Source organism: Schistosoma mansoni, chromosome 4 (assembly GCF_000237925.1).
Source record: "Schistosoma mansoni strain Puerto Rico chromosome 4, complete genome".
NCBI classification, from domain to species: Eukaryota; Metazoa; Platyhelminthes; class Trematoda; order Strigeidida; family Schistosomatidae; genus Schistosoma; species Schistosoma mansoni.
In genome coordinates, this window is record NC_031498.1 from 21,195,581 (window position 1) to 21,222,813 (window position 27,233).

At 33.0% G+C, this 27,233-nt stretch overlaps 1 protein-coding gene across 1 annotated transcript; it reads right to left on the minus strand.

Annotated features, from left to right (window-relative positions):
* Positions 1 to 309: 309 nt before the first annotated feature.
* On the minus strand, positions 310 to 20,730 carry Smp_130860 (putative aromatic-L-amino-acid decarboxylase (EC 4.1.1.28) (AADC) (DOPA decarboxylase) (DDC); the record flags this gene model as incomplete). Its single annotated transcript, XM_018797175.1, has 9 exons — positions 310 to 429; positions 2,030 to 2,128; positions 4,601 to 4,756; positions 5,829 to 5,923; positions 7,558 to 7,624; positions 9,182 to 9,334; positions 12,696 to 12,851; positions 19,082 to 19,195; positions 20,680 to 20,730. The coding sequence occupies 9 exons, from the start codon at positions 20,728 to 20,730 to the stop codon at positions 310 to 312; spliced, it is 1,011 nt and encodes a 336-aa protein (XP_018652243.1).
* Positions 20,731 to 27,233: the final 6,503 nt, after the last annotated feature.

The following is a 27,233-nucleotide window of genomic DNA, read 5'->3' on the forward strand; positions in this document are numbered from 1 at the left end:
GAAAAGACAATAGGCTTCACCTAAAGAGCCTTAACGAACCTCACCAGAATTGATACGTCACTAAATATCACACTTAAAAATCATTATCTATCTAATAGATGAAAGGTGACTATTGGTTATTTCATAATAAATTTGGTCAACCACTGGTTTGATTATCACTGGTAAGAAATTAATTGCACTAGATTTTTGTCATCATTGATATGATATTTGTGACAACTGAAATGGATTTAACGATTTTGTGTGATAATCAACAGTAGATCTATCGTTAAATGTTAACTTTTTAAGTGTAATAAAGAAAAGATATTTTTCTTATCTCTTTATATTTACCTTCAATCGAAAACACACCAAACCGAATTGTACATCGTTGACAATTTCAAAACGACCATCTGTTATTAATAGATGTTCAAACTTTTTAGCTAAATCAAAATGCTGAAACAAAGAAATATACTTATGTATATATCAGTGTCTTGAAGCTTTATTAAATTATGATAATTATTAATTGAGAATACTTGGGAGAGAAGCGCAGTTTTTGCCCCAAAAATAACTAACTTGGTAAAAAAATTTAAAGAATATCACAAGCACATTCAGTAGTTAAGACCTTGTGAATAAATCAACTACCATGAAATTATGCTGTGGTCTGTGTTACTGACGCCGATAGATATAAGTAGCATGTATCATCAATCGAAAGTGAAATGCTTGGTAGCAGAAGGCTGAGAAGATTGAAAAGAAGAGGATGTGAACAGAGAGTGATTGGTATGAGAATGAAGGAACAATGAATTCTGAGACAATTGATGAACATTTTGCCAATGAAGTATTTACTGTATGTTTCTCAGATTTTACTAAGATATTCTGTTACTTTTGTATTTACATACATTCGATTGTTTCCACTGATGTTCTCGTTTACTACAATACAATTAATGTGAATAAATCATAGAAAAAACAATATACTTGTTATGTCCCTATAGGAATTAGGAATGGTAACTTTTGAGAACTATTTATAGACCGATACTATGTATATATTTATATCGTACAATTGTTAACTAACTAAACTATTCATGTTTGTGTCCCTCTTATTATAGGCTTTATTTTGACCTATGATCTATTATTATATGATATACCGTTCTTGAATTATACCCAGTCTATTAATTACTATTCTCCACATTCACAACCATTTTTGGCTGAATCTTGTACAAATGTTATTTTCTATTTTATAGTACGATGTGACCTGTTTGATTGATATATAAACTCAGTATGTTTGAAATATAATGATTCATACCGCAGAGACTGAAATTGTTGCCCTACACTTAACTGGCTGAGCTAAGCAGAAAGCAGAACCGATAAGTGGTCTAGATTGCTGGTACGGGTTTCGTGTATCATTGGTCTGATTGATAATTCACTGCTCTCTAATTGACGGTCTTATCACGTTGAATATTAACAGGGCATCCAGGCAGCCATAAGTTATAACAATACTCCGCTTCATAACAATGCTATCTCAGTCAATTTTCTATAAGATGTAGTGAAAATTCTTTATTTTTTGTTGAGAATATAACATAATTTAAACCATACAAGAATAAAACGAATTTATTGAAATATTGTAGTGTGGTCTACTTATATCCATATAAGTAATATATGGTGTTGGTCAGACATAGAATGTATTTTGGCAGAAGACCGATAAGGAATGAACTAAAATGAAGCGCAATTGGTAGGAAAATACATAAACAATGAAATTAGAGAAGATGGATTGATATTTACCGAAAGGAATAGTGAAGATTGAGACAATTGATGATTATTTTGCAAATTAACTATTGACTGCATGGTTATCAGATTTTAATAAGATAGTTTGTAAGTTGTGCTTACATACGTTCGATTGTCCCCAGTCGTGTTCTCATTCACTACAATATGACATTCAATAGTTTAACATTGAAATGTCAATTTACTTGTTGATAATCATCGTTATTATTCATTTTTATTATAGTAAATTACTAATAAGTAACTCAATAAATATTTGTTTAATATTTTGTTAACTTACTAGTCGAAGTAAATGACGAATATTTTGAAGTCCATATAATCGTAAAACAAACCAAAGTTTTAAAGCTCGAAACCGTCTACCAAGTGATATACTCCAATTCTTTAAAAAAAAATTGGATGAAATATATATTATATTTATATATTTATCATAAAATTGTTAACCATCTATGTATCGTTTTTAGAATGGCCCATATACACTTGAAACCTAATAACTTACTCAATTATACCTGTTACCATTTGTGGAGGAGCATAGGCTGACAACCAGCATTCTCCATCCAATTCTAGCCTGGACAATCCTTCCCAGAGGTTTCTAGTTACTATTCATCCTATTGATGTCTGCTTCCAACTCTCGGCTCAATGTGTTCTTTGGTCACTTTCTTCTCTGTGTCTCTTCAGAATTCCAAGTTAGCGCCCGCCTCATGATCCAGTTTGGTGATTTCCTCAATGTGCATCTCATTCACTTACAACGTCTTTTACTAATTTCCTCTTCACTTGTAAGTTGGTTCGTTCTCTCTCACAGTAGGTTGTTGCTGATGGTATCCGGCCAACAACGCAAATTGAGTATCTTGAGTAGACAATTATTTTTTCTAAATACTTGAACCTCTTTGATGATGGTTATAGTAGTTTTCCGAGTTTCAACTCCGAATAGAAAACCTGTCTTGACGTTCGTATTGAAGATTCTGACTTTGATGTTGGCTTTCAGACAGTTGTTTTAAGTTCTATATGTTCTTGAATTGTAGGAATGTTGTCCTTGTTTTAGCAATCCTGTGGCTCTTCTAGAGTTGCTGCCTGTCCCAAGCCCACATAGAGAAGGGGTTCAGAAACCCCATGCCGTAGAAAAAAATTTTGCTAAAAAGAACGCTAACCAGATAAAATAAATTAAACCATTTAAACTCTGCCCTAGGAGTTGAATTATGACGCCTCATGTTGAAAGCCGAGATTCTTGGGAAGTCACGATTAAACCTAATAAACATTTTACTAAATATATAATTGTATTGTTTTTGCATGTGGCAGATTTATAGAAACCCTTATGTGATTTTATCTAACCTTTACATGTGTAAACGTAATGTTATTCGATACATTATAAGTATTCATACACAAAAAGTATTACAGAAAACCATCGTCTTCGATAACTTCTTCATCCAGACACAACAGTTACAAATCGAAAATTATCATTTTATGTTGCAATTATAGAAAAGTTAAAGATGAATTAATCCATGGTATAAATTAGAATGATCAAAGTTCACGGAGATTAAGTACTACGTACTGTAAATTACTACCGTCACTGTCAATATTGAGAACAGGTTATACATAAAAGTTAAAGAAGAAATGTATAGCCTAATGATGGTCATGATGAGTTCTGATCACTAAGACGAAATCGGAAGAAAAAGCATTTTTAATACAAAGTAGAAATCGTTGTATTGTAGTTGTTTTGATAATGATAATAACAATAAGAATAATTATTAATCGGGATATTATGTAAAATAAGAAAGATTAACTTATCATTAAGAATAAGAAAAGAATGTCTCGGAAGAGAGTGTAAATCACAATGAAGTGGCCTTAATATGGGTCAAGGTAAACAGAGGAGTTGTGTGTATCTTATATAATTAATCTCGACCTTTTATCTATGTGTGCGGTTCCTCAATATAGTGTGAGTACACAAAACTCCTGTATTAGTCAAATCCACAGCCCCTGTGCTTATCGGTGAGCAAGGTGAATTTTTAAACTACTGAGTTAGAATTCAATGATTTTACATTCACAACTTCACTCTATTCTCAATTCGATGCAATATCGTTTACTCACTAGTAACTGATTTCGAAAATAATGTGTGAAGTTCTAGTAGGAATTAATAATGGCTGTTTGAATTTAATTATTTCAAAAGTGATACAGTTAATCACTACTGGTATTTTGATGATTTTATAATATATAAAGTTGTGGAGATCGTTGAGCTTAGATTGATATCACGAATGGATGAGCGCTAGACCACCATTGAAGACCTGGAAGCACTGGAAAGCCGTCTCGTCCTAGTATAGGACTCTTCAGTAGTGCGCTTCAAGATGGATTTCTTGGAGTTCTAGTGGGAAGTCGTGACCAATTGAGTTAAACCGTGTCTGTTTTGAGGCATTTACTCATTGAAGACAATAGTGGACGGTCTCGTAATATTGTGGGTTGTTTGAAAGTAGACATTAACACCATTGAATGCCCGCTCAGTGGTCCAGAGGTCAAGTGTTTACGCGCAAGACCAGAAGTGCTGTTTTTAAATCCCGCGCGCAGGATCATGGATGCGCACTACTGAAGAGTCCCATACTAGGATGAAATAGCTGTCCATTGCTTCCAGGTTCCAATGGTGGTCTAACATTGATCCAATATATTGTATACGTTAATATTTTGAAATTTTATGTTATTGAATGAGGAGAAATCAACGAAATATTTAATGAATACATTGTACTATCTTTAAAACATTGTTTTTCTTGTTTTACCTGGAAAAAAACAAACGAATAAATAAATAGAGCTGTGAATAAACAGAAAAAAGGTAAAAAAAAAACAATCATCCCTAAAATAATCGACTTACACGATACTCTGGCATTCCTTCAGAAGTATTCTGCAAATAAAGTGGATTCACTTGGAATGCATTCGATATAACAGTGTGATCACTTAGCCAAAGCAATGAACAATCAAAGTTTACAAGTAATAATTTATGAGCATTGATATTAATTGAGTTAGCTAACTAGAGGATGAGAGGAGAAAAAACAATAGACACACTTAATCTGATCATTTTATTTCATTATTACTATTATCATCATTATGTATATGAAAAAACACAGTAGAGGGATTTATTATAAGTAAGTTGTTCAATGAACAAAGTAAGTTCTCAATTCGAATATAAACAATGAGTGTAATTTATTTCTTAACATTGATTATTCAGTCTGTTTTACCTTCTCTGTCATTAGACACTTCCCTCCAACTCTTTTGTGTATTTCTATATACTACTTACTAATACTCAGTAAACAGTCGTGTTTCCAGAAATTTCTGAGCGTATGATATAGCGCAAGTTTATCGTGTAATGTCCTAAAATAATTACATCTACTTATAAATTCATTGTATGTATCATTATAATTACTTTCTCTCAATCCCTGTAGCAGTTATGATCGTTCAATCCTTGTTTAAATACAAATGTGGGCTGAGATACTGCCTGAGTCCCCAAGCCCGAGCAGACGGTTCTCTCAGGAGGGTCACTTCCCTAGCCTTTGACTCAGAGGCCGATCCACATGGCAGAGGAACAACTTTAGCAAATACGGTCCTGTGGTAGACGGTAGCAAAGAACAGGTTCATTCGGCATTTGCTCTCGCAGGATATTGGAGCCCATGTACACTACTGGTTTGGGATCAGGCTTTTCTAGCTCCACAAGATGAATCATATGTACCCATCAACCTGGTTTAAGCACCAGACATTCGCTTTTCGTTCTCTCAATTTAGTAAACAACACCCTCGCCTCGAGAAGGTAGTGAGTGGGATTTTCCTGGGAGTGGCTATTTACGCGTAACCATATGAGTGGATTTTGAGAGGGAGAGCGGAATTTTCCCCACCTTCAGCTTTACAAGAGCATTTGAGAGTTTTGAAAATCTTCTTAGTCCAGTTACACTAGATTTATGTAAATATTGAAGGAATTTACCGAAAAAGAAACTATAATATCAACTAATTTGTAAGTGATAATAAAAAGAGAAAGTAACTTTCACTAGTAGAATATTGAATAAAATTAAGCATCTGCATAAAAGGCATGACGTAACACATTGAACTTACTTCGATACCCTTGCCAAGATAACGAAATTCAGGACAAAGTAATGCACTTCCCGCATATGCTGCATCAACATGGAACCAAATATTGAATTTCTTACCTGAAAAACAAACAAAATCTTTCAATGATAATAATGATTCATAATTAATAATGAGACGAAAATATTAAATTTGTAAGGTTCTATATTGAAGACTGATTAGTATTTGTTGATATACGTTACCAAGTCTGAAGTGATTGGTTTGGTATAGTTCTGAATGTTAACGATAATGGAAACACAAACCTATATGAATAGAAAATTATATTCATTGAACAAGTTACAGGCTAGTTAGGCTCAGTATCTGAGTTAATAACAGGTTTATGTAAGGAGTGATAGGTGTTGGGTTTGAGTCTCAGTATGAGTATCAACACTGAGACCCAGGGGAATTCAGTTGATTAGTCTAAAGTTAGATATAAAGTGTGCGTCAACTGCTACTCAAAATCCAAACATGAGGAAATCAAAGTTATAAAGTGATTCTTTATAATCATCATTGTTATTATTATTACGGAAATAATTTTTTTCAAGGAAGAGTCAATCAGTTTTAAGGAAGTCATTATCGCATTTTCGCACGACATCCATAAACAATGACAGAGTACCGTTTCACTGATTAAAAACGGAGTGCAATCTACCATTACTTGGTGAATTAAACAATTAAACGTTATAAACACAAGATAACCCCCCAAAAAAACAGGGATCATGATTTGTGAGCTTTGGGGAGAAAATTAAGGGTTATTGACATTTATTTCAAAACCATAACATTTCTTGGGTTCCCATGTGAAAATTTATGAGTTCATATTACCTTCACTGGCAAAAGATCGAATTCATTAAGTCACTTTAAGAGTCCCTGAAAATCGTGAGTTGAGTATACTTACACTGTATGAGACTCTTAGACAGTAAACTTTAGAGGCTCCGTTTGGTTCTAGGTTTGATTAATCCATCTAAATGTTTTATTATTTTCGAATCAGTGAATTGGAATACAATAATTTTAATTTTAATTTGTGATGTCTAAGAATATCCCGTTATTGATATTTTGACAAAATTTTGATCAGTCTTAGTTAGCGGATCGCTGTGATATAGCCATAATATTACAATTTTATATAGAATAGGTGAAATATGACACTTACGGCTATTGGTACTTAGTTCGAGTTCCGTAGTGAACATCAACTTTTGGATGAGAAAGCATCCAACTGAAGAGTCCCAAACAGGACGAAAAATGAGCCCTAGATCCTACTACCAGCCACACTCCATCTATTCAACAACTCTTATGTTCACAAATATAATCGATTTGTGATTGAACACTATTAATCTAATGTTTTTCTAACTGATATTGTGGTATGTGCTACTGATGTTGACAGGTATAAGTAGTATGTATCATCAACAGAAAGTCAAATGCCTGTCACCAGAAGGTTAAGAAGATCTGAGAAAGGAGGACGAGAGCAGAGAGTAATTGGTCTGTAAATGAAGGAACAATGAATTCTGAGACAATTGATGAACATTTTGCAAATGAAGTACTCAACGTATAGTATTCATATTTTACCAAATGACTCTGTAATGTTTTATTCAAGTTCATTTTGTCGTCACCACCAATGTGTTATCGTTCACAACAACATTATTTCAAAACAGGAAAAAAAACTTAGAAACAATCATTATTATAATTGTCATCGTTTTTCATCGACTGATAAAAAGAGCACACTTACAAATGTTACCGATTTCATAAAGATTTTCAAATTCACATGTCGATGTTGTACCCATTGTTGCTACACACTGTGATAAGCAAAATTAATCATACAAGTATTGGAAAATAAAGTTAGTACTACGAATGAGTAATATTGTAACTCAGTAACTTAGTTCTATTTTTACTATCAGATCTTAGAAGAGCAATGAAAACGGAGAACCACTAGATAGTTATTTCGTCCTGGTATTTTAGGGAACGCCACTCACAAGGACGTTTGTAAGTTGTATTTAGAGGAACGTGGTGTTGAAGTTACAACAGTTGTCCAACAGAGCGAAGGGTTTCAGTGCACCGAAAGCATGGTGTTGACAGAACACTTGGAGACAAGAGAGAAGGCAGTTAAGATGACAGAACACACTGAAGGATGAAAATGGATGAATGAAGACTATGTATATTTATTATCCAAGTACTTTATAAATTCTAGTGATAAATACGCATACCTCCTGACTAAATAATAGTTTACCCTAACCAAGTCTTCGTTAATGAAAGAATGATACTATTAACAGTGCTCATCTACCATACCACATCCGGGAATCTGTTTGTTGGTCATAAGATTTTGATCTTACGATGCCGAAAATTGTATACTTACATTAAGTTTCTGGTTATTTAGTTCTAACCGGTACCCATTTGAGCTTGTTTGAAGTGTGGCTATTATACACTCTAAATCAAACGTATAAAGATCAATGTATCCAGATACAGTTTTAGTATATGATAAATCCTCATCTGTCCTCTTTTTCTTGTTCCTTGCAGTGAGTCTTATCCGTTTTTATTCAGTTATAACAGCCAACGAACGGATAAATTTGTAATATATTTCTGTCAATTATATGTAGCAAAGTTACGGCTTAACGAACGACAGAAACAGTTTAAAGGCTACTAACAGAAGTGATATGCTGGCCTAGAATTTTTTTTCAAGTTTCATTTGGATGTAGTTTCAAATATCAACCTCCAATTTTCACTTGAATCTGATATTTTGAGGCTTGATGTTTTTCATAATCGAAAGAAAGATTTATTTAAGATTAAACTGACTGAACTAGACAATAGTTTCAAAGTTCATGCTAATCTCAGGAAGTTGATATCAAAGTAACTAATGAATCTTACTTCCAAAAATAATTTACGTTGTTAATTAATATCAACCTAAAAGTTATTGGAGTATCATTCAAGAACCATTGGACCAGCTCAACACTAAATAACCATAAGATATAATTAGTATGTATCATCAATAGAAAGTGAAATGCCTGTCACCGGAAAGTTAAGAAGATCTGAGAAAGGAAGACGAGAGCAGAGAGTGATTGGTGTGGAAATGAAAGAACAATGAATTCTGAAACAATTGATGGACATTTTGCAAATGAAGTATTTACTGTATGGTTCTCAGATTTTACTGAGATGTTCTGTAATTTTGTATTTACATACATTTGGTTGTTCCCACTTGTGTTCTCGTTCACTACAGTATTATTACCATTATTACTTTTAGTAAATTTAAACTTATTAACCTGAATATCGTTGGATGTAAGGAATTCAATCAAATATAACAGATTTATTAGATTTGGTTTAACAATATGAAATACCTTCTATACACTCAATAATCTTACCATAACTGGAATCAAACCTTTGATTATATCGCTTTCAATTGCTTCTTGTAAATCCTTTGAATCAAAAATCAATTTTTTACCCATCTTCCTTGTTTGAATCAAGTGACATTTCAACATAGCCAAATGAAATGCACGAATGACAGAGCTATGAGCCTAATATAAATAATATTATTTAATTATGCATAAAAAGTTGAAGAGTTTAATAAAAATTATGTACTTAATAGTCAAATGGTTCATTTTTTGGATAAGTAGGGTGAAAATATGAATTCCACAAACGATTACTGTTGTCCTAATTATCTTTTTATCATGACTTTACAAGAGGAGATAAGTTTTATGACTAACAATAAATTTTAGAGACTATTTGTGATAAGTTAATTTATGTAAGAACACTGGAAAGCATACAAGTTATGTAAAAATAAAAAGTGTATTTTTGGATGAGATCATGAATCAATCAGTGTTAGACCACCATCGAGAACCTGGAAGCACTGAAGGTCATGTCGTCCTAGCACGCAACTCCTCAGCGGTGCTCATCCACGAACCCGCATACGGAATCCGAACCCAGAGCCATCGGTCTCTCAAACGAAGGCTTAACCTGTAAACTACTGAGCTGATATCCAACGATGTTAATGTCTAAATTCAACCAACCCACGAAATTGCACGATCACCATGTGCTCGTTGTTGACTAGCTTCGAGAGGTAATTCTCAGAGTTCTGGTGAGAAGCCCTGACCAGTGTAACTAAACCGTGTCAGGTAGAGACGGGTGTTTACCTCAGACGATAGAAAATAGTCGCGCAATTTCGTGGATTGTTTGAAGTTAGACATTAACACCGTTGGTTGTCAGCTCATTAGATTACAGGTTAAGTGTTCGCGCGCGAGATAGAAGGTCCTGGGTTCAGATCTCGCGTGCGGGATCGTGGGTACGCACCGCTGAGGAGTTCCATGCTAGGAGGACACGGCCTTCCAGTGTTTCCGGGTTTTCAATGGTTGTCTAACATCTATAGGTTCATGGTCTCAATCAAAAACGTAACAATCTCCACAACCTCATACTGATAAAAAGTGAGTTTTCGAAGTAATATAGTACAATGAATACTGTAAATTTCTTTTATGTGGAATAGGTGTTTATTATCGATAAGATATACAAGTATATATCCTTGTATAGTTTTGTCTGTTAAGTTATTCAAACGTTTAGAGTAATTTCAGTCAGTCATAATCAACGGTGAGCCTGAAACAAGTATGAGCTACTTCGTGTTACTGTAACACATTATAAGGTCGAGAAGAATTTTTAAAAATTGGTTGAAATAATAATAGTGTTGATGATGGCGTTAAAAACTACGTCTTGAAGTCAATTGAGATGTCTGTTATGGTTTGTTTTTGATAAATACTTTTTATATAACAGTCTTATCTCTAAGTAAAAGACATCAATTATATCACAAGGGGGTTTTGTTGACATTTTTAGGAGTTTTATATAGTTGAGATCATGAGTCAATTACTAAAATTACTAAAAATTACTAAAATCTCCACAAACCCCCCTTGTGATAATGATCATATGCTCACTAGTGACTGGCTCCACGAGGTAATTCAGGGGGTTCTATTGAGAAGTCATGGCCGGTGGAGCTAATCCATGTAGGGTAGAGACAGGTATCCACCTCAGTACAATGGAAGTTGGTCGCGTAATTTCGTGGATTGGTTGAAGTTAGACATTACCACCGCTGGATGCCGGCTCAGTGGTCTATCGGTTAAGTGCTCTGGCGCGGGACTGGTAGGTCCTGGGTTCGAATCCAGCGGAGCGGGATCGTGAATGCGAGCTACTGAGGAGTCCCACGATAGGACGAAACGGCCGTCCAGTGTTTCCAGTCTTTCCATGATGGTCTAGCTTCAATTCACTCATGATATTAACTACATAGAACATCAGTTATACTTGCTATTATTAGTAAGAATGAATAGTTGAATAATATTATTAAATTTATCCAAAATGTCTATGAAATCGTTGTACTCATACATTATAGAATCTATATAATCACTAATTGAATTATAGGTAAAATGTTTCAATTGAAAATAGAGATTCATTAGAAAGTATCATTCTGTCACAGTAAACAATACTGAACACACAAATGAGAAACTGTACGACATAGAGTTTGTTCTTGAAATAAGTGAACAGTAGTAAGACTTCACTACACGGTATTATAAATTAACAAGCAATATATAACTGCCGAATAAGAGTATCAATAAGTAACGATAAAATATTCGGTAGCATATATAAGAAGTACAATAAGAACTGGAGAAAGAAGGACTCCTTGACAAAGGTAGAAGAGCAAAATAAGTTATCGAGAGAAGAGTACAAACAAGTAGGGTAGATGATTTGTTGCAATGGTGAAATGTGATTTATTGTTTACTACAACCGATGTGTATATCTGAAATTATTCAAACTACTAAATAATTATAAGTAGGATAAAATAAACTACTAATTTGACCAGTTGTAAGGTGAATCAGTGATCACACAATGATTAATTAATTAGGACATTTTGTTAAATAAAATGAAAGGTTGGTAAATTTTACTCCTCCAACCACATATCATATGGAATCATTCTTTAATTCACCTGAGAAAATACTTTTTGGCTTAGTTGAACTCCCAGAGTGAACTTAGTTGATAAATAGTATTGTACTGATCATAGATTTTAATAGAAGCTAGTTCAAAGTAGACACGAAGTTTCACATTTCCATATATCTGTGGTTCGTGTGAATGTGTTATGAAAGTTTCAGTTTCAGTGAGAGGTACATTTATGGAAAAGAGTTGCAAATTTTGGGACATAACTACTCAGACAATCAGCAAGTTAAGCACAAATCATGCGGGACCTGACGTAAATGAACATCACTCCTACTTGCCACAGTACATCAACACAAAGAGATAAAATCAACAAGACGAACAAAAAATATTCAACATATCATCAGACAATCTATGATTATAAAAAAGACAAAACATTGAAAACATGACTCGAAACTTATAAAAGAGTTCACAGAATACAGATTTTGAAATTTGTAGCTAACGATCTAGCGTAAGAAAAGTAATGAATGCATTTGCACCACAATGACCAATTTTTATCATGCCACCTACGTTTTACAACTATTGATTATAATTTATATGCAGATCTTCACTAGGTAGTTAGTACTTTCTCAAGCAGCCTGTTCCAAATGTTCAACTTCTGTCAACTCACAATACACCGTGGTTCTTATCGGTGTGTAACCTTCTCACTTCCTATTAAGTTGATTTCATTAGTCTTGATTTTCAAATAGAAATTAGGGAAATTCGTTTCAAAGTTAGTCAGTAGTATGCTTATCGAGTTACTTTGTTATATGCCTCATGTTTGTAGAATAACATAAATGCCATGGTTCATTCTTTTCTAAATAAAAGACCACATTGAAATAATAGCTTTCAATGTAATGGATCAATAAAAGTTTATACTGGGTGTCCTACCATTTCATAAGTTTATGTCGACAAATTGAAATCCATTTTTACCTGATCTGATGTATACACTACCATACGATCGACTATTGATCCAGTTTTATTTTCATCTATGATTTTTGTAGATTGATTAGTGTTTTCTATGTATGTTTTCATTACTCGATCGCGTATACCCAGCGCTATTGTTGCGCATGCCAAACTTGCACTTACCTATACATGTACAATTATATAAAACATAAATTGGTTTGGATATAAATATTATTAGAAATGAAATACAAATATACTGAAAATTTGTAAACACATGAAGTAACTAGTTTTTATCAGGACTATTGGATCCCAACTTAGTGGTCTAAAAATAATGAGGTCACTGTGAAAATTGAAGGTACAATTCAGTTTGATCTATGGCAACGTTGTAAATATACTCTATTGTAGTTTAAAACTACAAAGAAATACCTTACTAGTACTTCATTGTTTTCTCAGTTGTTCTTAAATTGCTACAAGGTCACTATGAAAACGAACTTCAAAATAAACTAATATCCCAAAAAATTCTTCAACCGTAAGTCAAGTGTATCCTCAGAAGCATATGATTTCTAGATTAATCCTCAAAGTTCTAGAGAAAATTCATGGTTGAAATGGTTTCCACTCATACCTGGAGTGAAGCAGTTATCAATAAATAATAATGCATAGTATTCCACTTTGCAGTAGAACTATTGTATGTAAAGTGAATTGAGGTATATAACCTAAAGTTCACATTTCTAACTTCTGTCACTGTGAAGTAACGAGCGACCATCATTTACTTGTGTCTAGGGTGATATTTGTCTCATTCCTATTAAGAATGAAGTCCACATTGAGGGCTTCGAGAATTCTTCACGGGATAATTTATTATTATTATTATTAGGAAAGAAGATTTGTGAAGATCGCTCAATTTAAAAAAGGATAAAACAGCTATTAAGTAGTCCTTGGTTATCAATGATTCTCTTACCGAAGTCAGTCGATGATAAAATCTATTTATCTTTATTTGGTGTTATGATGAATAGAACTTCTGAATTATTCTACATTGTTTTTTGTATTCAGATGGATTCACAGAAAGTGAGATCTAAGTTATTCTCTTTAAGAAGAAAGAATATTAATGTTTATGAAATAAGCGAGTGAGATTTTGCAAATGTCTAGGACAAAGTACACAAGTTAGCAAGAAATAGCATAGATCCATACAGCAGTAAGATTATTGTAAGACGACTTCTATTCTTTAATCTCAATGATTCATGATTTTTCAAAAAATACACTTCTTCAAGTACATGTTTAACTAGCCTAAAATTACAATGAGAAGGTTGTTTGAATAAACTGTGCTGATTAATTTAACAACGGAATAAATTATCCATTTGGATTGTTCAGACCATGTAGCGACATGAATTAAAACATGATCTAAGGAAATGTTTAAAATATTGGCTAGCAGCCTAAAATGTTAATAGTTGATCAGGCTATCTCTTAACAATGGAAAATATTCAATGCTCATATTTGCCATCATGCATTTTAGTTCAACTGAATAAAAAACCCTGTTAAAATGAAGCACTTGATCGCTTGATTATAAATATTTCTGGGTAAACTATTTTATCCCTGCTAAGTAATAAACTAAGAATAATATATAGGTATATTTGTTAAAATAGTAACTGAATTATATAGCATGGTGCATACTGGAAACATTAATTAGTGTAATAGTGTTGATGAACTAGCTTAGTTTAATCTGGTTAGTGTTCTTTTAGTAAGGTTGATTTCTACGGGATGAGGTTGTCGACCCCATGCCCAAACCCCTCCTTTGTGTGGACTTGGGACAGGCAGAAACTCTAGAAGAGCTAAAGGATTGCCAAAGTAAGGACATTATTCCTACAGTAGAAGAAGATATAGAACTTAAAACAACTGTCTGAAAGCCAACATCAAAGTCAGAATCTTCAATACGAACGTCAAGACAGGTTTTCTATTCGGAGTTGAAACTCGGAAAACTACTATAACCATCATCAAAGAGGTTCAAGTATTTAGAAAAAATAATTGTCTACTCAAGATACTCAATTTGCGCTGTCGGCCGGATACCATCAGCAACAACCTACTGTGAGAGAGAACGAACCAGCCCACAAGTGAAGAAAGTGGAAAGAAGTGGAAATTAGTAAAAGACGTTGTAAGTGAATGAGATGCACATTGAGGAAATCACCAAACTGGATCATGAGGCGGGCGCTAACTTGGAATTCTGAAGAGACACAGAGAAGAAAGTGACCAAAGAACACATTGAGCCGAGAGTTGGAAGCAGACATCAATAGGATGAATAGTTGTGACTGGAAACAACTGGGAAGGATTGTCCAGGCTAGAGTTGGATGGAGAATGCTGGTTGTCAGCCTATGGTCCTCCACGAAGGGTAACAGGTATAAGTAAGTTGGTGGATTGAAATGAAAGAGCATTTCTGACAATAGTTTTTCAAACACAAATCTAATCATTTGTTCAATGTAAGGCAGGATTTTAAAAAATTCATTTTCTTAAAAGTCATTTAACACATACCTCAGACACTAAATATATTCGCTTAATTATCAATTTTCATAACACATTCGTTCGCTAATTTATATATCATTATTTCAAATTCGTTTAAAGATTATATGTAGTTCTTGCTGAACTAAGAATGAACTGTAATAGAACTCAAACCATTTAAATTGAAGCATGATACTAACCTATGAAGTAACTGATTTGAACTGTACATCATAGTGTGCATCTCATAATATCAGTGGTTTCAAATAATAGAAAAGGAAATTAAGCTTCACAGTGTTAAGATCTTAGATGATTAGAAATAACCGGTTGGAAACCTTGAACCTAGGTTTCTTGTGTCTTGAAGCTCATCAGCAAGACGGACCTGAGGGAATTACTTTTCCCCGTCACCCAACTTCATATTATGAAGCGTTGGCACGGAGCTTCCTGGGTATCATCTGACTTTCTGCACTAATCTATGTTAACCATTCACTAACAATCCTTTTGAATAGCTTAGTTTCTTTTATCATCGACAAGTACTTCAGTCAAAAATTCAATATCATTCCGTCTATATGTCTGCATACTTCAATGTTCAAGCTTCCGCAATTAGCAAAAATTATTACAGACTTTAACTTATTACTTTTAGTATTTACATTCTATCACAATTAATCTGCCCAAATAGTAAATGCATCTAAAATTATCTAAACAACATCTGGTTAGCGTTTTTGAATAACTTTTTTTCTTTTTTCTTCTTCAGCAACAGCGTTTTATGGGAGAGGACAAACCAGCTTTCAAACCAGCTTTCAGCTGAAGAAGAAATTAGGAAAAGACATTGGTGGTGGATCGGACATACATTAAGGAAATCAGGCAATCCCTAACTTGGGATCCGGAAGGGAAGCGGAAAAGAGGGAGGCCAAAGAACACATTACGCCGGGAAATAGAAGCAGAAATAGAAGCAGATATGAAAAGGATAAATGTTAACTGGAAAGAAAGGCTCACGACAGAGTTGGATGGTGAATGCTGGTGAGCAGCCTATGCTCCTCGACGAGGGGTAACAGGTCTAAGTAAGTAAGTAAGTAAACAACATCTAAATTACAATAGTCTTCTGTCTTTCACCATCTATATTCAATGTTGAATAAAGTGAATCAGTTTAAACATTAAGGTTACATTAAATTATTATCAACAATATATTTCAATCATTCAATGAAATTACTTCAATAACTCCACCACCTTTATGTAATGGATCATTCATACTACTGGATGATAAAAATTTATCCGGTAATCCTAAAGCATAAACCAACCAATCTAATATGATCACTTCCAATTCTGTACATGGTGGACATGATATCTAAAAATAAAATACAAAGCGAAATTTGTTTATTTCATAATTTATATGGAAAATAATTTTCAGTTAGGTTCATTCTTTGTTTTGAATTATATTTATCCTCTGATAATTTTGAAACAATCAATAGAACTTTCATCTTCAACAGTATAGACTGTCAATATGGAATGAGAATGAACCTAAAATATTCAGATCTTAAGTCTAACATGTTACTATTAAACTTAAGCAGAACTCAGGATAGAGTAGTTTAGAGAATCCTGGTCGGTGACCTATGCATCACAATGGGTAACAGGCGTAAGTAAGTTATAAACCCAGAACTATTTACAAACTTTGAGCACTGGATGAGTAAGAAAGCAATACATCCAAAATCCATTTGATATTGTCTGTCTGAGTCTTTACATTGATGTTTAGGACTGAGATCGATAAATCTCTTATCGGCATATATTCATCCTGTACGGATTTCCTCGATGTTGTCTAAGTCACAAGCATTATAAGCAAAGATATATGGTGACTGGTAGTGGAATCCAGGACACTCGTTTCGTTCTATTTGGGACTCGTGTTGGGTTCCAGTACTGGGGTGAACTTCAACTCTGGGGTTCAGGTACATCCAGCTGACGAGCCCCAACGAGGACGAAACAAGCGTCCTGGATTCCACTACCAGCCACCATCTATCTTTGCTTATAATATATCCAAAAATCTTATTACAATTAAAATTTTGATACAGAAGTTAAGGATTATTTGTAAAATTAAAGATAGATTTATAGTTCCAGAGAACCTCTTAAAAAAGACTCTAGAATTAAGGCCAATTTATAAGAGTAAGCAATCAAATTAGGAGAGAATAATAATACTTCAAACTATGGAGTTTACCGAAAACATTAGAAGTCGAAGATGTTTTTTTAAAGGGTAGTATTAGGGAAAAAGTTAGAGATAAACTATTCACATCATCGTTCAGCTTTGGATTTCAAGTCGAGTGTTTAATATTTTCCATTGTCGATTATCATCTGACCTTCAACATTAATCTAGAACTGCAATTTTGTGCTTATGCACAACATTTTAGATGTTCAAATTTCTTATCTAATCTAAGATCGTAACAGGTAGAATTATATGACAAGTGATAAGGATTATGCGATCTACCAGTATACCTTGAAAACTGTCTCAGGTTTTCCGAGACGTTTTCATACTTTGGTAATTGTGCCTTACGTACCATGTTTGGCCAGCTTCTCATTTATTTAATGTGCAGGAGCTCCATATTAAAGTGTAATTTTCATTAAAAATTTCACTTCAAGTTCTAATATTTAGTATATACTTGTATGTTTTTCATTCCGTATATTAGACTATGATGTTACACTGGACAGTTGTAGATAACTCGAGACGTTCCGACTATATTTCAGTGATATTTTCTTGAGAAATATTTGTTATGAATACTCCCACAGCCTACTGTCGGAGAAAACAAATCAGCTTCCAGATGAAGAGGGAATTAAGAAAAGACGCTCAAGGTGGATAGGACATACAGTGAAGAAATCACCAAACTGCATCACTAGGAAGGCGCTAAATTGGAGTTTTAAAGAGGAACGGAAGAATGGAAGACCAAAGAACACATTGCACTGGAAATCAGAAGCAAACATCGAAAGAATGAATAGCAACAAAAAAGGAATATCTAGGATAGAGTTGAATGGAGAATGCTGGTGAGTAACCTATGCTCCTCCATGATTGTTAACAGGCGTAAGTTAGTAAGTAAGTCGTTGTATTATTTTATCATCACGATTACTATGTAGAATTCATTCATTTTATACATATTATACAATAAAAAGTGAATATCATGGAATTAAGACTGATTATAAACATTTACAGATGAATATAAATGGTAACAAGCTGCTTTATAGAAACATCTTTTTCCATTATATGTTGAAATATTCACAAGTTAAATGCTTATAAAATATGAATAATGTTTCATTATTACATAATTTATGCTGAACATTAGTTACCGTAATCAAATATATGGTAATGAACACGACGATTATTATTGCTATTGTAGTGGATTAGCTTCGTTAATCAATCACATTGATAACCGTTATTACACAAATCTCAACGGTGTTTGAATTTAGAAGGCAGTAAGAAATGGAGGCTACATTTGACTAGTGGATAGCACAAATAACAAAGTTATAAGCACATCGAAGAAATTTGGAGCAGAGATGCTAATGTGTTTGCAAGCGAATTCAGAGGTGAATTTATAGTCAAGTCGAATCAAGGCGCAGTCAGACAAGGCAAAGGCTAAGCTATTGATAGGATTCGAGCGCATATATACATATGTGGAAGAGAATGATTCATCGGGCGATAGTTAAGCGATAGACATTTAAGCTAGAGAGAGATATGTGCTTAGGCGGTCACATGGGATCAAGCATACACGTTTATACAGATATGATAGTGTTCATAATGATACAAAGAAATAGACGGATTATTACTGTCCGAATAACATTTTCTGTTAAACAAGTTTGCAAAAGGGCTTGACAAAAGTTAACCATAATCGAAATTGATTGTAGGAGAGTTGCCATACCAATATTATTATTATTATTATTATTGTTTAGGAACGTACCCATGAAAATCCAATACATGCAATACTTGAACACAATAAATCACCTAATATCGATGCATATGATGTAGCTGTTGGATAATAAGCATGAAAATCCGGATGTTGCCAATGTGTAAGCTGAATTTTCAAATAAAAATATCAAAATACTTATTCAGTGTTTTCTTTTTAATCATTTTAATCATTATAACAACCAGAGTTGATTACTTTTGTTGGAAATGTTGTCTTCAGTGAACTAGGTGGTTTTGTTATGAAAGTTTGACTATCCATCTGGACAACATTATTAGAACATAATTTGGAAAGAAATGAAGAAATGAAATTCTTTCTCAGTTGACTAACAGCTTGAACTGTTGACCTGAAATTTGATTGCTCATTGTCAATAACTTTTTAGTTGTTTTTTGAATGACGATTTTTACTGACGATGTTGTTTAGATGAACAATGAAAGTTTTACATAAAGGCCAATCAACCCAAAGAATAGAATGCTACCAATAGTCTTGCCATAAGCTCTAAGAATTATCCATCATCTCTCAATCATATGAGACTTATTTTCAATAATTTATTACTTTCCTTTGATAATCATGACATAGAAATTTTGTGTCAAATATAACTCTGCTATCTTTTATACATAATTTTTATAAAATTTCTATATCAATGAGAAATAACCTTGAAGAATTATCAGAAAGGGTTTTGTGGAGATTTAGTATTTTCATAGTCGCAAGCGTGAGTCAATTGAAGCTAGATCACCAACGAAAACCTGGGTTCGAATCTCGCGAGGTGAGGTCGTGGATGCACACTGCTGAGGAGTTCCACAATAAGACGAAACGGTCGTCCAGTGCTTCCAGGTTTTTCTTAATGGTCTAGCTTCAATTGACTCACGCTTGCAACTTTAAGAATTAATCGATAAAGATGATTACTTTCATAATAGATCTGAAAGAATTAGTATTGTTAGTAAACGAAATAAATTTTGTATTTCGTGAGATACTGTATATTTTTTTTGTATCTATTTTTTAAAAATACTTGACAACAAAGTATTTTTGCCTCATGCTGCAAACTGAGATTCGATAAAAATTATTTCAGTCTGTGCTAGGGCTCTTCTTTACTGTGTATACATAGTTGTTTAACAGAGATTTTGTGTGGATGGATGGAATGATGACAGAACTGATAATTTTACTTTCAAGATCGAGATCAAAATCGTAAGTGAATAAATTTTAAGAAACAGAAATGGCAAGACTATAAGTGAATTATTGTACAAATAATCCATGTGTTAACTGAATATTAAAAGTAGAGAACTAGTAGTCATTTCTTCCAGTTGTAACAACATTAAAATCGAATGATTTAAGTCCACAGGTGAACAAAAATACACCATGAAAATGGATTAATGTGACTTTGTAAAGATTGTTCATTTGCAATAGAAATAAATATACAGCACTCGTGAAATTCTACAGTTTTTTCTACTAACTGAAAAAAGAATGGTGATAGTTTTTCTTCTGACGGCCACGTTGTTATGTGGTTATGAAGAAGCGTAGCAAAGCAAAAAACTTAACAGGCCTTTTTATTATCATGTGGGACGATTTGTGGAAAGTTAAATTCATTATGGTATGACATCAGTTGGTAAATCATTGAATACAATTTTGGCAGCGGGTAGGTGCTTCATTTGGAGATACCATTTCTAATAATTAATATATTTTAACTACCTTTGAAATTGCTTCCTGAAGTTCTATGGTGATCCATTGAAGATGATGAAGTTCAATCGTACAGGGAAGGTGATAATCATTACCAATGGATTCAGATAACTGTACATCTATACCCTAATTAAATCAACGCTGAAAACATAGATTGACTCAATAGATGTAGTGTTCTTTTGTTGTTTATAACATTTGAAGGTCTTTCGTCTGATCATATATAGAATGGTTAACGCCTTCTACCTAGTTCATATCAAACTAGGGTAAATCTTTAGCCAATTTGTGTCACATCATTAGAAAAAAATATACAAACTACAAGTTTGTGTTTGTGTTTTTTCTTTTTCATCTTAAATATACAAACAAATAAAATGTAAATCCAATTAGTATTGTTTGTTTGAATCTTCCCATTGATATTTAGGATTGAAACTGGTCAGTCTCTTATTGATCATATGTGCACACTGTGCATATTGCCTCAATATAGCCTTAATTCACAAGCATTGTAATCAAAGATGAATAGTGGCAATACGCACAGTATGCACATATGCCTATTGGAGACTGACCAGTTCCAGTCCTAAACATCAATGGGAAGATTCAAACAAATAATACTAATTGAATTTAAACTTCACCCCATTGCACAACCAGGTGGCTATCAGGACTCAGTAGCTGAGTGGATAATGTGATGGCGTTTGAAGCAAAAGGTACTGGGTTCGAGTCCCAGAGTGAACATCAACTCTGAGATGCAGGTACATCCGGCTGACAAGTCCCAAATAGGACGAAACGCGCGCCAAACTGGATTCCACTGCTAGCCACTATCTATCTTCGCTTCAAATATAAATCATTTATTATAATACTGACTTACTCCAGGCATAATTTTATCTTTAATATCTTGAAGTATTTCATCAAAATTTTCTTTATTCTCTGGTGCTTTATTTGATATAAGTGATTTAAGATAATTTGGTTTAACTATTTCTTTATTCGGTAATACTGGAAATTCACGAGAAAATGCTCCATTTCTATACTTCACTATAAATTCTAATAGTAATTGTGCAGCGGATAGAAATTCCTCAGAATTCATTATTATAAAAATTCAATTCATGTAATCTAAACAATAAAATAAATTCTTTTTTAAAAAAAGTAGTACCACAAATCGATAAAATATTGGAATCTAAACAGGGATTGAACAATAGTAACACACTAGGTGATCTAAGTTAAACAACCATTGAAAACCTTGAAGCACTGAAAAGTCGTTTCTTCTCAGTATGGGATTACTCAACAATGAGTATCCATAACCCCACTACCGGGAATCGAATCAAGGAATTCCGGTCTTGCGCACAAATGCTTAAGCTTAAGATCACTGATACAGGACTCAATAATGTACAAGTTTAACTTCAATCAATCCATGATATTGTGTCACCATATTTCATTGTCTTTGATGGGTACATTCTTCAAAATCAACATGTTCGAAGTCTAATGATCATCGCTTCTTACTAGAATTACTAAAATTTCCTTTGGAAGCTAGTCCCTAATAAGTACATGACAATCATATGTATGGGATTATAGAGTTTTAGCTACCAGATTTTCAACAGGTTTCTAGCTTAAATCAATTCATTGTTTAATAGGTTTCTTATTGAGTGAGAAACCAATTCATTTCAACATTACATGTGAAATTTGTCAATTATTAATTTAAAAGATGTTGACTTATGTATGTACTGTTAACTAATATTTTCTTGTGTGGAGTCGAGAGGAATGAGGATAGGTATTTTCTAACAAACCCTGTCAAAACTATTAATGCCAATCATTCAAGAAGCTGAATGTAACCCAAAAAGTTTAATAGTAGCATCTCATTTTGTAGTTATGATTTTTAAATATCACAAGTAGTAAGCAGATGATAAGAACCAGACGAAGTAAAATGAATTCATGTTATTCTGCTCAAATCTTTGTTTTAGCTCTTTTCAACAATGATAAAGGCAACTATTTGTTTGATGAACGTTTAAAAGATTGAGTATTAAGAACACAATGACTGTATTAATTAAAAACACTGTTTAATGTATTATCAACTCATCAGTAATTGTTGGACCTCAGTAGGATAGTGATGAAGAATCTTTGAAATTGTCTCAGTTACTTTGACTTCAGTATGCTAATAAGAGTTTGAAATTTTAAAAAGAACCCGGAAAAAAGAATGCCTAACCATCTGACTGATTAGGGATGACAGGTAAGCACTCAGCGATAAAAGAAACTGATTATCAAACTGTACAAAATTAATCACTATTACTAAATAAATCAGAAATAATGGTGTATTTGCCTTTTATCAATTTGTAGTCTCTAAACACTTAAACTAAACGAGGTTAAATATGACAGATAAACTGAGATCCTTTATTCTGCAGAATATTGTGCATCACATAGTTCGGCTATAGCTAATCCAACATTGAAGATTATACGTGGACGGCCAAGAGGGAATACGTTTATGAGAAAATACAAACAAATCAACTACTCACAGAGTAAGTAAAAATTGCAAAAAAATGTTTAAATGTGCTGTACTTCAATTTATATACAATACTGATTGAATGACAGAAATGTCTAGAACCCGATGTAAAGTCATATTCCCTTTCAAACTAAAAAAACAAAATAACCCCGTTTAAGAGTATTTGTCAAAGATGTATAAAATAAATTGGTCATCGTTATCAGTTATTTTGGCGACACTATAAATTATGGACGAACCAACCAGATATACGATAACAGGTCTTGGATTTTGACGCAAAATTCATTCATCCATTTGGCTAAATAACGTTATGGCATTTTAACTGATGTCATTTCGTGATGAAAACCCTAAATCTAATTCCTAACCTTAACCATCAACTGTAAATCATAATTATCATTTCTCACTCTGGTTTATAATCCTCATTTAGTCCTAGTTATTAGGTGGACACTCTTAAGGTCATTAAGGTGTCACTCAAAAGTCGTCCATAAATTATAGTTCCACCGTTATTTTAATAATGATCGTACAGTTAGATAGTCATTCACTCACTATAAATAATTTATTATATTCATTTCTCTTACCAAAGTACTGAATGTTTCTGCTTTCAACTCATCAATATGACATAAGTAACTTTCTATAAACAACTTAATTGATCAATCCAAACAAGACTTTTCGTCTAATTACAAAGTATACCGATGAATTTCAACTAAATACATATATTATAGGTATAGCTTTAAAGTAAATATCTGACAAACTCACTTGTTATTATACAAATCCAGAACACAAATAATACTTTTTGGGATGAATAGTGTATTATATATATATATATATATATATATGTGGGAAATAGTATTCTGATTGGCTGATTACATTTTACCCTGATAACATTTCTCAGAAATTTTATAAACCGTCTATTAGCTGCACTGAATCAAAATGTTTAGTATCTATATAGAATCTTAATTTCATTTATATCAGTCAGTCAGTAATTCTGCTAGTAAGCATATTGTAATGTAGAATGTAGCAAGTTATCAAACCATAATAACATAGTGAGATTTCAGAGTAATATATGTAGTAACAGTGCTTATAGTAGAAAAGATTGAAGATAGAAGGTTTGAATTTAGAAGAAAATATAGATTAATACGATGAAGTTAGGTATTAAGAGGTCTGGCTTCTAAACGCTTTTGTCACCTCTTTAGAAAGACATTCTAGAACATATTTTGGTACGTGTTGTAAGTTAGCGTTAGTTATCACCAGTGCACCTCGTATCAAAAGATCATATGTACGGGATAGATTTATCTAGAGCTAACAAGAAGATAAAGTTTTAGATTTTAGATTTACAAAAGATATTTGATGACCATGAGTATTTGTCAACGCTTAGCTACATAAAACATAATCTTTAATATCGAAAAGAATTTTTTTTTTTATTTTGAAGTTATTTTAATTACGTCGATAGTTTATAAATATATCCATCTCATCTACATACTAAGGGAAATCATGACAATAAACTCTTTATCAATATGAGGTTGCAGAAATTGTCGAGTTTCACTGAAATCACAAACTGGTTTAAGTTTAATAACCATTAGAAACATGAAAGAGATGGAAGATAGTTTCGTCCAAGCATGGAACTCCCCAGTATTGGGCATCAATCACCACTCATCTCAGGTTCGAACTATTGTGACATTTATATTCAGTGATATTTTGTAACAACAAAATAAAGATCACATATTTTTCTTCCTATTTGTCACACTTTATATGTAACCACATTTATATTCCATATCTATTGTTTACCTGTATCAATGGTAAAGAAACGAATATTTTTGTTTGGTTATATAAAATATTACTTCTTTACCGCGATTCTTAAAATATAAACGTTGTATCCGCCGTCTATTCTTCGGCTTTATTGGCCACGACCTTTGATTGAAAATTATAGTGGTATTATAACATCCTTTTAGGCCTTCCCACACTACGTTGAAGCTTTGACCCGGATCATTACTGAATAATACTACCGGATTTAATCTTCTTCATTTTGCTGTTGGTGCCGTCACATGCAAAGGAACCTTTGTTAACCAAGTGAACTTATTTGTGGTTGTTATCTCAGAAAGCAGCTTACTAGTAACATTCATTTCATAACACTGTTACCATTTTGTTGGTCAATGTACCTTTTTATACTTTAACTGTAATTTGTTACCTTTTGCGTTACTCATAGATATATGCTTAGGTTTGTAGTGTTAATTCTTTTGGTATATTGTTGGTAACTTTGCATATTGTTATATTTTGAATAAGCTCTTTTGCTGGGATCCATCACAGAACCTAGGGCTAATAGTCTTGCGCGGAAATAGTAAACCTTTAAATCACGTCTCAATGGTGTAGAAGCTAAGTACTCATGGAAGCTCTATGCTAAGGAGTATTACATTAAGACTAAACAGCTATCCAGTGCTTCCACATTTTCTGCGGTTTTCTATCGCAGATCAGTTCGTGATTACAATGAAATAAATAAACAAATCATTATGTTTGTACAAATGTATTTCGTTGATTCTTTGTTAATCTTACTAGTTCATTTGATAAACAATGTAAACAAACAAATAATCAAATCAACCACAATATACGGCGATATTCTTTACAACAGAATCGTTCTATTTTCTTATCTTACCTCATGTAAATGTTTCCCATTGTGTCTCTTTTCAATCAGAAGAGGACGAAAATGTTTTATTGACAATGAAATGTTATTTCCGTTTGTCAAAATAAAACAAACATAGTTGAATAAAACAATGATTCTAGACGGAAGGGAAATATGCCTTATTCATCAGATACACATGTATATTATGGATCATGGAATAAAATTATTTATACATACACATGCATTTTGATATTTGAATAAAGTGGCATACCGACATTTCCTTCAATGAGTTCCAATGAAAATTGCCAAACTGAGAATAAACCCCGCTCATGACAGTAAATAGTTGGAGGAATTTGGTGGGAAATTCTGGACCTGAGTTTCATGCTAGTTGACATACACTGGCAAAACGTACCTTTAATCTTATGAGAACTACTGTTACCCATGAGATTCGAACCTAATTTGGCTTGTGATTTTTGCTGGCTTTCAACCAGGATTTAAACACAGGGAATGAGGTTTTGAGTTACTGAGATAAATGGATACATTTTAAACTTATTAAAAGAATCCGATCAACATTAAGGACGTGATTCTGTGATCAGTCCATACAGGTCTAAATAATTCATCAACATAGGTATTCTGTTTAGCAGAGGTAGTTACTATCAAGCATCTCAGACCTGACTTATGCATACATAAATAAACAGTCCGTAATAAGTCTTTCTTTACCACTGTAGTTTTGATTGTAATTAAGTGATTTTTATTTTTATGTGATCTTATTAATGGTTACATACTTCATTTGGAAATCTCCCATCACTTTTCTGTCACATGTATGATTCTTTCAATTCACAATTCTTTTTATTTCTCTTTCTGTTTTCTTCAACTCGATCTTCGTAGCCTTCTGCTGCCAGGCATTCCATATTAATTTTGTAATATATAAATTCAATGATCATTAATTACAGTGTTTCAGGAACTTAGCTGCTTTCATTGAATATAAAATCACATTGAATTAATCAACACAAAGAGAGATCCATTAAGAATTAATCTGCTCATTACAAATGAGATATATTGATAGTTAATCAACAAAGTTCACTCTAAGTAATACACTACTTCTGAAATAGGTTGAGATTGACTGGATGAAAATCACTTCAAATTGATATATGAAATTAGGATTGATTTTTTTCTGATACATTGTAGTTGAAGATACATTATCCCTAACTCTTGACTCAATCCTTATTTGTTTAAATCAGTTTTTCCATTGTATTCCGGTCAAAGCTAAAAGTCTCACGCTGTGTAGACATGACGTATAAAACATAAAGCTGAATGAATTAATCATTGCTATAGTGTGGTGTATGCTACTTACGTGTTTCGATATAAGTAGAATGTAACGC